General features: G+C 36.2%; 1 protein-coding gene across 4 annotated transcripts; it reads right to left on the reverse strand.

The window, feature by feature from the left end:
* Window positions 1–1,363: 1,363 nt before the first annotated feature.
* LOC125864529 (uncharacterized) lies at window positions 1,364–11,511 on the reverse strand. Of its 4 annotated transcripts, none has more exons than XM_049544547.1 (12): window positions 9,437–11,511; window positions 8,728–8,817; window positions 8,414–8,650; window positions 7,985–8,206; window positions 7,788–7,899; window positions 5,243–5,401; window positions 3,891–3,943; window positions 3,703–3,782; window positions 3,507–3,586; window positions 3,352–3,392; window positions 2,373–2,421; window positions 1,364–1,601 (listed from the first exon to the last, which is right to left on the reverse strand). In XM_049544547.1, the coding sequence occupies exons 1-12, from the start codon at window positions 11,438–11,440 to the stop codon at window positions 1,597–1,599; spliced, it is 3,132 nt and encodes a 1,043-aa protein (XP_049400504.1). In that variant the 5' UTR covers window positions 11,441–11,511; the 3' UTR covers window positions 1,364–1,596. The 4 variants fall into 4 exon arrangements, with proteins under 4 accessions (XP_049400504.1, XP_049400503.1, XP_049400502.1 ...); XM_049544546.1 differs by having other exon boundaries at window positions 3,891–3,949; window positions 9,437–11,510; XM_049544545.1 differs by lacking the exons at window positions 1,364–1,601; window positions 2,373–2,421 and adding an exon at window positions 2,650–2,746.
* Between the last annotated feature and the right edge of the window lie 761 nt (window positions 11,512–12,272).

The following is a 12,272-nucleotide window of genomic DNA, read 5'->3' on the forward strand; positions in this document are numbered from 1 at the left end:
CAACCCACCCCCACCTCAAACCCCAACCCCTCTCTCACCCAGATTTTCTTCTCCACCCCCGACCCTCCCTCACCCAAATGTGTCAAAAGAAGAAGCTGTTTTTTGTTTGTTTTTATCACTTTGTGAATGTTGTGAGATAAGAACGTCTTTCTTCTTATAGAATGATGTTTGAATGCTTGATTTGGTGAATGTGGTAATGCATTTGCTTGACCTTTTTGGGGTTCTTTTTTTTCTTCCTTTTTTTTTTTGGATTTTTGGGTCAATGCAAGTGAAAAATTGGTTCTTTGGTGCATAAATATGGAGTCCCAAACTTTCTACTAAAAATTATATAGCTTATCTATTTGATTTGGACTTTTTCTGTAATTATGATGTGAGAAGGCATACAAATGGATTGGAACGCTAAATTGTTAGTTGTGAATGTAGGATTTGATAATTGAAAATATGATTTCTTGCCATTTTTTAGTGTGTTTTTTTCTTCTTGAAATTTATGTTGATTTTCTCGAATTATTTTGAGGAGGAAGAAGGACAACAAAATAAGTGAAAGTACTTAAGCTTAAAATTTATGGGCGCTAGAATTCACTTTTTGTTTGTGCCATTGTCAAATTTATTTCACCATGGCAAGAGTTTAAGCTTGAAAAATGGTAGCCAAAAAATGGGGAAGAAGAAAAATAAAAAATTAAAATTTGGTAAAATGAGGCTCTCACGCGCGTCCAGTGAGTGTAGCACACTTGCTATGCCATCTCAGCAGAAAGTGTCAAATTGACACAGCAAGACATGACATGAGGTGTCTAAAATGAACGAAGCTTAGTTAAGGTGTCTAAGTGAAAATTAGTGCCAACTTTAGGTGGCCACCGATTGGTTTGCCCTAAATACTTCTAACAAAAAAAAAAAGTACCTAAACTTTTTATTAATTTTAAAATACTAAATATTAGAAAAATAAACCAACATTTCGCATTGGCACTTCGTACTTTTAACAGTTTAAAGTTTAAAAGCAGATCAAGCCTATTTGTAGCGAATTGCTCAACCAAACAACACCTTCAAATACTGTTTCCAGACTGGATATATCATACATCATATTTTTCAATGAAAGAATATTTATGGGTGTTACACTTAATCGAATACACCGTAATACCAAGTTGGTCAAAGTTGTCTGTTTGAACAATTCTCACCAATTTTTTCTTATTTTTTTCATTGTAAAAATTATTCCTCATTTTAATGGTTGAATCTACTCAAAGAAATACCAGACCAGCAAGATTCTGTTCACTAGTTGAGTTGATGCTCTCGACTATTTCTGAACTTGTCAAAAAGAAAGAATTAAAACGTTTGCCAAGATAAAAATACTACTTGAAAATTCATGACAATAGATTATATTTAACAGGAGGCAAATCGCCAAAATTTGCAGGGTATACAGGAAGGACCTGGATCCTGGGGTGGTCACCCAAATATGTAAGGATGAAGTTACAAAACCCCTTAGCATGAGTCAACTCAACTCAACATTCCTATGAACTTTGCAAATAACTTGACAGAATCAAATAACAGGTCAGTATGGCGATCCTTGCTAGAACACAGTTCAGTGGGCATTCCCAGATCACTCCTTCAATCTGTAGAAACCAATGAAGAATGACGATAAAGATCACATCGAATGAAAACTAAGATCAACAGTGGATTAGATCAGCACATCATTTAGCAGATACTTGTGGCAGCTTTTGACTATATTTCATTTCTTCTGCCAACCAACTACATATAACATTCAGCAGAAATTTAAAGTTGAAACAGCGCTTAGACGTAAAATAAACCTTAAGAGGAATTCCAAGACATTGGAGACCATGTGTTTAAGATGGAACTACCATACTAACAAGAAACTCAACCAAAAAATGACAAGATCCAAAAGACGGTATGATAATGTGAACTTAATAGAAAGTTCACGCAAACCCAAGATCACCATGGAAATTTGAGTCTTCATCTACAATAAACTGTTGAAGCACCACATTTGAATGGTGCTCTCCCAACTTTAAAGAAAAACACTACGACAAGAATATTGACTAATGGATTAGATGGAAGGAAAGAGTTCATTGGGACTCTCTTGTGACCACCCACCTACCCACCCAAACTAACAGAAAAAGTAAATGAAGGAACACATGCAGGAAAAGAAACCAACATTTAAGACGACCCTTAACTTATGATTGCATTAGTCAGGGTTCATATACATATCTGGGCATTAGGAACACCTCATCTGCTAACTTTATAGCAAGGACAGGTGGGACTGGTTTCAAAGAATGAAGCAAACATAATATACTGATTAATGAATCGGCTGAGACCGCTCAAAGAAACATTTCAAAAGCCAAATAAGCTACTAAAAGAAGTTTACTCACATCTACGATATATGCTACGATTTCCACCATAAGGGTCGCGGTCATGAGACTGCAAGACAAACAAAAACAATGATCAGAAACTGTGTGCCGATCTAAAACTCAGAAACGTCAGTCTCTAGCATCTCAATTTTCATTTAATGTTCAAAAAAAAGGAAGAATTGTCCATAAATACTACTCAGAAAGGAGAAAAAATTAGGCTGGAGGATCTGATTAAAATAAATTAATAATAGTGTATATATGGTACTTTATCAAATACATTTAAGAAATTGTGTCAAATAGGTATCATCGAGATGTACTTCCCTGATGAGTTAGTTTCCTGAGCTTAAGAACTTTTTGCAGGTGAATAATCGGGTCGTATAAACCACTTGAAGTAACTATGCAAAAGTAAACATGCTAGTCAAGAATATGAGAAAATATTTAAAAACATAATGCTATTTAGGAACAAGCTTTCCATTTCTTAACCGGATAGCATTATAAAAATCCTAGGTCATTGAGCAGAATGAATTTTTCTTTTTTTCAGAATTGGTTACATTTGAATGAAGTTAAAAGATTATCTTTCTGTTAGTCTGTTTACATGCCATCTTTCCCAAGGAAAGCTACTGCATGCCACACTGGAAACCTTTTTTCCCCTCTTATTTATTTTCCGGAGGACTTGGATATGGCCCACAGTTCGTACTTTCATATAAAGAAGATGAATCTGGTCCACAATTGCAAATGTATTCTACAGAATGTCTGATTCGGGAACAGGGAGGTACACTACTATCCACTTGCAATATCAAGCAATGAATTATCTAAAGAAAACACGCCCAGTTCTCAGTCCATTAAATTCAAAACCACAGAACATACAACAGTAGCATAAATTAGAGCATGACAAGAGTGCCAGATGTAATATAACTGGGGTTTCCAATGAACAACAAAATGTTTGCCATGAGAAATGGTGAACCGTAACAATGACCACAGATCATTCAATATTCTATACCTGAAAAGAATTCGGAAAGCTTTCGACCCCATAAACTGAACCTGATAAGACCCAAAAAGAAGGCAACTTAACCAAAATAGACATACTCAATAAGGCATAAACTATTGTGAGTCAAAAATGATCTCAAGAACCATCTAGTTGCAGTATGAACTCACCTGGTGAATGGTCACTGCCAAGCTGGCCATAATAGGCAAAAGATGGTGTACCCAGAGGTCCACGACTACGTGGCAACATACTAAATGAAAAAAAGTACAAAGTCAATATTAATGAGGTAAAGTATCTGCAAGAAGTTATTCTACTTTATATGACTGCATAAGATGTCCATTAGCAACGACAGACAATGGTATGAACCTTCCGTTTGCAGTAAGGAAAGAGCTCTCTAACTGCACTCTAGAAACTCCACTGGAATCCATACGATGTGGATTATGTACCTGCAGAGGCAGAAGGAGGGTACCTCAGAGATAAGTATGTCTACATAAGAAGTGGAAGGGACATAAGGAGATGCAAGCAGCATAAATGCAACCAAATTCGCAACTTACTACAGCTGAAAACGGTCGCTTGCTTCCAGATAACGAGTACTGATGATTAATACCTGAGCCTTCTCGGACAAGAATAATAGAAAACAGATTTCAATTATATACAACAGGAAGAAAGAAAAAAAGGGTGGGGTGGATCCAAAGTGCAGAGGTCTGGCAATGAATAACCATTAAAAACATAAAACATATACAACAAAGTAGAAAGCATAAGAACTATAAAAAGGTAAATACATCCTCTTATCTCTTTTTCCTTACAAGGTTACAGAACCCCCAAACTCCCATACCACGATTGCACCATGGTTCTTTCATATTTTGTTCCCTTGGTGACTCCCAACTCCACCTGGGTAATCATTAGTCTTGAACAAAACATATATATTTATATTTTTTTTTCTCCCTTTGCGCCTTTTTTCACTAAAGCCCACAACCCCAACAGACCATAGAACTTCTTTGCGCTTTTTGCTTTTGATAACACTGCTAGGCACTAGACATTACTTTCAAGCTCCTGCTTTCTTTCTTTCGTTTTAAAAGAAAACTGAGGTTCTAAAGTCCATTTTTTAGAACCCAATGGGCCAATGAAGTAGGCAAAACCATGGGAGATCAAAACTCAAATCCCAGCACCAATAGAAAAAGCTGGGTGATCTCTTTCCATATAGCAAGTGTTGGTGGACAGAGTTACCCGGTACCTGTGTTGGCAGAAGGTAGCAAGCATACGATAGAATACTAGTGTAGGTACATGCAAACCGACCCGAATACCACCTTAATAAAAAGGGCCTCATTTCCTCCAAGGAAATTCACTTTAATTGATAGCTTCTCACTGCTAGAGTAACTAAAGAAGCAGTTGACCCTCTTCACCAAAATACCTTTAACTACCGAAGGACATATTAACCGACATCACTAAACCAATCTCTAAGACGAATAAATAAGAAAGGGTATAAAAGCATAATAAACTTCCTGTCCAACATAAGATTGGATGGGCACATCTTCCCAGCCTAGGGGGCTCTACTTGGGAATAAAATTCCTTGTTCATGAGATCGTTTCGGCACTTAGCTGTAACATGGTCCCTTGCTGATGACATATTGCAGATTTTCATGCTTTTCAGACCTTTTCTTTTACCCTAACACACCATTCTACTCTAAGTAGCTTTCTATTCCCCTAATGTTCAACAACAATGATTTTAGGAGGTCATTATACAAAAGCACATGAACAAGTACACTACACTAACCTTTAGCTTATCAAAAAAATAAAGCAAGTTACAACTAGCAGAACATTTAAATGGAAAGCTAGGCCAACAAATTATGTCTAATGACATGAGGCAAAGGAAGAGAAAATTTTAGAAGTGAAATATATGAAATTACCCATGTTCAAACCGGAATGGAGCTGACGAACTGGCCCTTGTTGTCTCAAGAGGTGCAGAAGTTCATTGGTTGTAGAAGATCTTCCATCAACTCTATGATCCTCATCATATCTTCTCATGTAATTTACCTTTTTGCTGGGTTCATGCCTCTTCAAGATGGCTATAACCACGATAAAGGAATTACTCATTAAAGACGAGACTCACGACTGCTATCAAGACACAATTGTTTTACTCCATAGGTATCATGTTTGCTTAGAAGAAACCTCTTTCCGTAAAAGAATTGACACAAGCAACAAAAAGGCTTCATTTATACTTATGATTTGAATCCACTGTTGTAAACACTTCATTTGGTTTCCAACACTTTGTGTTGATGATTTATATACATTTTGTTACCAGTCTAAAAAAAACTTCAAAAAGCCTTTGAACATAGATTTTGACAGAAGATCCCAGCTTTCTAGCCAAATTTGCTAATATTATAGTGTCACAGTGTCAATAACTTCCAATAACATGACAACCTCAAAGTCATCTAAAGATAAACAATAAGGGAAATGGCTATGCAGCTTAGAATTTAACTATATTCAGTTTATTATGTTAGTTTCTACCAAATTCTTTCAACTGGTACTAATTTGCTGGAGACCAATTTGACATATTCGCTTAATGCAATAATGTTTCAATGGGCTTAATTACTGCAACAAGATACCCAACTCTAGTAAAAATATTTGGTTAAAGGACACACAACAAGACCCTTTGGGGTGGCCCAGTGGTTTAGACTTGGGACTTCCAAGTTGGAGGTCTCAAGTTCGAAACCCCTTGCTAGCGAAAGCAAGGGGTTTGCCTTCCGGGTCGAGCTCGTCACACCGGGCTTGCCTAGTGCGGGCTACCTCTCCTATGTGGTTTGCGAGCTATTGCATAGGAGCGGGGGTTTTACCCTATGCGCACCCAAAGGGTAGCAGCTGCGGGTTTCCCTTGTCATCAAAAAAAAAAAAAAGGACACACAACAAGTTAAAGGATTTTTCATAAGGAAAAGAAAAGATTATATTGAGGAAAAAGAATATTACTATGTTTCATTTACTTGGGCCTCATTTTTTAGGTCTAAATCTTAATCATTCAAAACTCAATCATCAAGTGTGTTTTTTCCGTTATAACCATTTAATGACTTAGAATAGATCTGAATGATTAAGACTTCAAAAAAAATCTTGATATTATTAAGATGCTAGTGATTCAAGGGTTTATGCAAAGAACGTATTTCATCACTACTCCACTTTTATCACTACCCACTATTGCTGCTGCCCCCTACTATCAAGTATCAACTACCAGTCTACCACCCACAACTACCATCTCAACCACAATCACCATCACTGTCGATCACCATAGTCAGCCGTCATCGCAACTAGCTACCATTTACAATCAACACGCCATCTATCATGCACAACCCCACCATCTCAACCACAAATATCATTATCCCAAATCACCACAGTCACTCGTCGCTGTCAGTAACCACCATTTACTATCATCAGCACAACCACCACCACCAGCATTGGCATATATAGCCAACCACCGCTATCAATCACTACCACATCATCCTCAACTATATCGGCTGCCACTACCAACCACTAACATTAACCACTATTATCAACCATCATTACCATTACCTACCACCCAGAACCACCACTATCACCCAACTAACCCACCGCCATTTAGCACTATCAACCATCACTACTACCTGCCACCCTAATAATTTATCTTTCTTACATTTTGTTGATATAGTATTAGATGAACTGGTGCTTTCTTTTCAATTTTATATTCATGAACTTTCAATAAAGATAAGATTCAAACATTCAAATGTTGAAAATATAAATGATCTTAATTATTTATTATTTGTATCCTCATACAACATCATAATATTCAGATGTTTATGAAGATTCAAATGTCTTAATCTTAATAAACAAACAGAGTCTTATCCACTTTTGCCGGTTGAAAATTTAAAGGTCAAAGGGTAGCAATTTAGAATGCTAGTAATTATCTAAGTAGAAAAATATGTATTTTACTTAATTGGTAACTCGTAAACATGTTTGATACCCTACTTGACATAATAATCAAGCAAGAAAGAGCACGCCATGAAAAGTTGTTATCTGGGTCTGAAGAGGATCATTGGGAGACAGAGAAATAGAAGGGCTTTAGAAAGGGTAGAAATGAATTTTGAGCAGTTGAGGAGTAGTCTCTGATTCCTTATTTATTTTTGGTGCACCAATGTAGTCCCGGGATGAATAGATGATTGGGGGATTTTTCTTTGAGAACCATATCATTTTGTAGGTTCTTTAAACGTTTGGGTATACTTCTTGTATATGACCAATTTTGACTTTCATTTATGAAATAAAATTGTTTACCTGATCAGAAAAAGTAATAATCAAGCAATTCATTCCCCAAGAATCTCCTCTCTTTTCTTTACAAAAAAATAAGGATCATCCATGGTTTTATGCCACAAAGCAAACAATTTTATACCAAAGTATCATCAAATTGACAAATATAGGTTTCAAAAAACTCACACTGGTCCCGTATTTTCTTCTCCTCACGAGGTTCCCTTCTAGAAGGAAGGGTTACACGTTTAGTTTGCTTACTCTTCGGCATGGGTTTAGCAAGAGATACCTTAATGCTTACCTAAATATAATCAACATTGAAGATAATCATAAGCACAGCAATTTTTGCAATAACTTAATGGTAAATTACAGAAACAATGTGAAACCTTGGATCCACTGTCATTAGCTGGTTCATGACTGAATGCCTCAATGCACGCAAGAGCAGACTCACGGCTTACATAATTGACAAAGGCAAAATCTTTTCTCCTTGAGGAAGGAAGATCTTTTGCAAGAACAACACTCTCAATTTCACCAAATTTGCCGAAGTAGTCTCGCACTTTTTCTTCAGTCCATGAGGAAGGTAAATATTCAGCATAAACTGATTTAACCTTGACAAAGGTGAAGCAATTAAGTATTTTAATCAAATAAAAGTTGTATTATAGATGAAGATTGTTAGTCAGAAAGACTAGGGAAAGAAGAAGAAACAAAATAGAGTATTGAAGCTTCTTTTCTCATGCATCGCTTAGCACTTACTTCAGGTAAACAACTCAATAAGCATCAATATATTAATTCTAAAACCTTTCATCACAACTGACCTTTAGCATTTCTTCTTCATTTGGCTCAATTAAAGGCTGTGCCCATGCAACTTTTACCTTCATGTGTTTCCCAAAAGCATCCTTCTTTTGGAGTTTACTGAAAGCAATCTGAGCTTCTTTACTTGTTTCAAGTTCAACAAATGCAAACCCTCGATTATGCTCGATGTTGTTAGGATTAGCCATAACTGTGACCTTATCAATATTTTCAATTCCAGCCTTCTTCAGTAGATCAATCACCTGTCCAGAAATAAACTCTTCAGAAGTCATTTAACCCAGAGGAATTACAATAATCACCAGCAAACAGTAAAGCTTACATCTTCAGTCTTCCATTTCTTGTCAATATTACCCAGGTATATTGTGTCATTACCCTCAACAAGGGATACACGACATTGCTTCCCAGATATCTAGGTTTCAAAATCAAATAAATGCATTAGTCCATCGCATACAACAGCTTAGTGCAGAAATTGCAATTATCTATCCAGCAGGACTCACCAGTAAACTTAGCTAAAATATATTATTCTCTCTGCCTTAAATTTTGGGTGTAATATGAAAATTAGATGAAGAATACCCCCCAACAGCATGATTATTCCTCAAAGCATAGTGTTTATTACTTGTACGGTTATATTAAGCAAATAGTAAGAAATGTCCATACCTCTTATCGACAAAGAAGAAAAGAGAGTATTTGCAGCCATATCCATTTAAAGCTAGGTATCCAAAAATGAGTTCAAACAACCTACTTTCCAAAATCATAGACCTATTTCTAACCTATATTAGAGTATGCAAATTTGTTACATAAGCTTCCAGCGAATTTTTTTGATAAGCACAGATAAGTTCAATTAAAACTTAAAATGTTCTATAGGATCCAGTAAATTGATAGTCTGTCGAAAAATCAATATGAATCTCGCCACATACTTGATTTATTAGCTGTTCGTGTAGACAAACAGCCAACCAACTAACTGCACTACTTAAACAAACGTTTGTTCTACTTAGAAGACTACAGGTAGCAATTCCAAATGACATTACCTCAACTTTGGAATATCTTTCTACAGCCTTCTTTGCATCAGCAGCAGAAGCATACCGGAGGAAAGCAAACCCCTTTTTCTTTCCTGTTTCACGATTTATCAACAATCTTACATCCACGACCTCACCAACCTCACCAAAGATACTTCTGATATCCTCCTCATTTGACTCCTTGTCTAATCCCCCAATGAAAATCTCTGTCCTCCGCCTCTTTTTCCGTTCTAATGCCTCCATTTCCCCACTCAATAGAATTCCTTCATTCAACCTCAGACTAGTATCCACAGCTTCCTTTGTTTCCTCTCTGCCTTGACTATACCCTTCCTCTCCCAACTGAACCAAATTTTGATCCTTACGCGAATCCACATTATCACTACTAGAAACATTAAGACTACCTTTTTCTGAATCAAGAACTACAATTTGTGTTTCAAGAGAATCCATATTATCATTCTCAACAACACTATCTTTGCAATCCAACATGCAAGGCTCTAATGTATTTTCAGTTGCACCAAACTCACTAACACTCTTAGCCATCTCAACTTCCATCGGATGTAAACTGTATTTCTTTGACTCCTCATTTTCAGCTGAGACATCCTTACAAGATTCTAGGTTTTCAGTTTCTGGAGGACTAGGCTTAGATTTTTCAACACCTGCTGAATCCAAAATAGTTTCTGCGTCCCCATTGTTGCTACCTTTCACCAATTCTTCCTTTTTTCCACTTTTCCTGGCAACAAGTTTGGGCACTTTCTTCTTCACTATCTTCTTGACAATCTTTACTGAACGAAGATTACTTTTTTCTGAATCAAGAACTATGTTTCCTGTCTCAAGGGAACCTATATTGTCCTTGGCATCTTTACTTTCTGAAATGGGAAGCTCTAATTTACCTTCATTTACACTAACCTCAGAGTCCCTCATTCTATCCTTTCCTAAGATACCCTCAGCAGCAATAGTACATTTCCCAACTTCTACTGGATGAAATGTGCCCTTCTCAAAGTCACCACCCTCACCAACTGTAGCAGCACTACTAGGCTCTAAATATACAGTTTCTAGTTCAATTGTGCCTTGAGAGTTAGCTTTTTCAACATCTAATGAATCCAAAACAGTTTCTGTGTTAGCATTTTCTCTGCCTTTTTCTGATTCCTCAGTCTTTCTACTGTTCTTTGCAACGGATTTGGGCACTTTCTTCTTTACAATCTTCTTGACAATCTTTACTGAACGGAGATTACCTTTTTCTGAATCAACAACTACATTTCCTGTCTCAAGGGTACCTAGATTGTCCTTTGCATCATTACATTCCAAAATTGGAAGCTCTAACTTACCTTTAGCTACAGTAACCTCACAGTCCTTCATTCCATCCTTTCCTAACATAACCTCAACAGCAATAATACCTTCCTCAACTTCTATTGGCTGAAAATTGCCCTTCTCCGAGTTACCACCCTCACCAACTGTAGCAGCACTACTAGACTCTAAATATACAGTTTCTGGTTCAATTGTGCCTCGAGAGCTAGTTTTTTCAACCTCGAATGAATCCAAAACAGTTTCTGCGTAGCCTTTTTCTGATTCGTCTGTCATTTCACTGTTCTTTGCAACAGATTTGGGCACTTTCCTCTTGACAATCTTCTTGACAATCTTTACTGTCTTTTTCACCACTTTTTTCTTACCACTCTGCCCTACTTTCTGCTCCCCAACAGCTTCAATTTCCACTGTTTTTGGCGGCGTGACTTGGTCAGCTTCATTCAACTCAACTCCGGTTTCCCCAGTGTTTATTTCTGGAACTTGGGAGTTCAGGGATTGCTCCGGATGCTCACTGATTTTAGAAATTGTAGAGTAGGTCATCGAGGGAGACGATTGATTATCTTTTTGAGGCGATGGGGAATCGATCACGGCGGTGGAAGTGGATGGAGGCCGAAAAGATTTCGGGCCGGTGGATTCGATTGCTTCGAGAGCAGATTTTCTGGCGGTCGATCTAGTGCGGCCCCACCGCGGCGCGGAGGAAGATTTCGGCGGCATTGCAGAAACAGGGGAAAGGGAGAAGTCACTTGTTACCGTACAGACGGGATTTAACCAAAACACCCTTTCTATTTTGGTGTCTTGCTAAGATTTTGGAGAGTTTTTTTCATTAAAATAGTTTGATGAATTACTACGTATTACTCTCTCCGTTTCACAAAGAATTGTCTAATTTAATTTGACACGAAGTTTAAGAAAATTGTATTCCTAAATTAAAGTTATGTCAAAAAAATTGTTTTTTAATCTTGTGGTCTTAAACATATCACGTGGAAAGTAGAAATTAAAATGTTACAAAAAAAAGAAAGAAATCATTTTTTTTAAATTGACTAAAAAGGAAAGAAGGTTATTATTTTTAAAACAGAGGGAATAATTATTTTGATTTTTATAATAAGTAATATTTTATATCATTTTTATTTTTATCGAAAAAAAATATTATAGTTTTAAATCCAATGTTAATTATAGTTTCACTTTTGTGCTTCAAATCAAACCACATAAAATATATTGTCAAATTTTATTTTATCTTATTGTTGTGAAATTGGAGTCATATTAAGTTTATATTAAAGAAAAAGTTGTTAAAAAAAATTAACACCCAAAATTAAAGCTCATATACCTTCAATTTGCAAAGAAGTAACTTAATCTTTATCTATGCAAAGATAAATTATTTTTTATTTGATCGGTTATACTTTTTACGAAAAATTGAGTGAGATATTTAAAATAATTATCTATCACTTCACTTGCAAAGTTGTCTATAATACTACTCAATATATACCTTCTAAAGTTAATTTACGACACTTAAAAGTTTGATTGATACGAGCATATTCACATATTTCATCAT

Source organism: Solanum stenotomum, chromosome 5 (assembly GCF_019186545.1).
Source record: "Solanum stenotomum isolate F172 chromosome 5, ASM1918654v1, whole genome shotgun sequence".
NCBI lineage: Eukaryota > Viridiplantae > Streptophyta > Magnoliopsida > Solanales > Solanaceae > Solanum > Solanum stenotomum.

What these genes read in the sequence shown, in the direction of transcription:
- LOC125864529 (XM_049544544.1), bottom strand. Translation starts at nt 11,440, where the DNA reads ATGCCGCCGAAATCTTCCTCCGCGCCGCGGTGGGGCCGCACTAGATCG. An exon ending in GAAGAAAATACGGGACCAGT is followed by an intron (nt 5,402 to 7,787) that starts GTGAGTTTTTTG and finishes TCGTGGTTATAG; the next exon opens with CCATCTTGAAGAGGCATGAA. An exon ending in AGCGACCGTTTTCAGCTGTA is followed by an intron (nt 3,783 to 3,890) that starts GTAAGTTGCGAA and finishes CTGCCTCTGCAG; the next exon opens with GTACATAATCCACATCGTAT.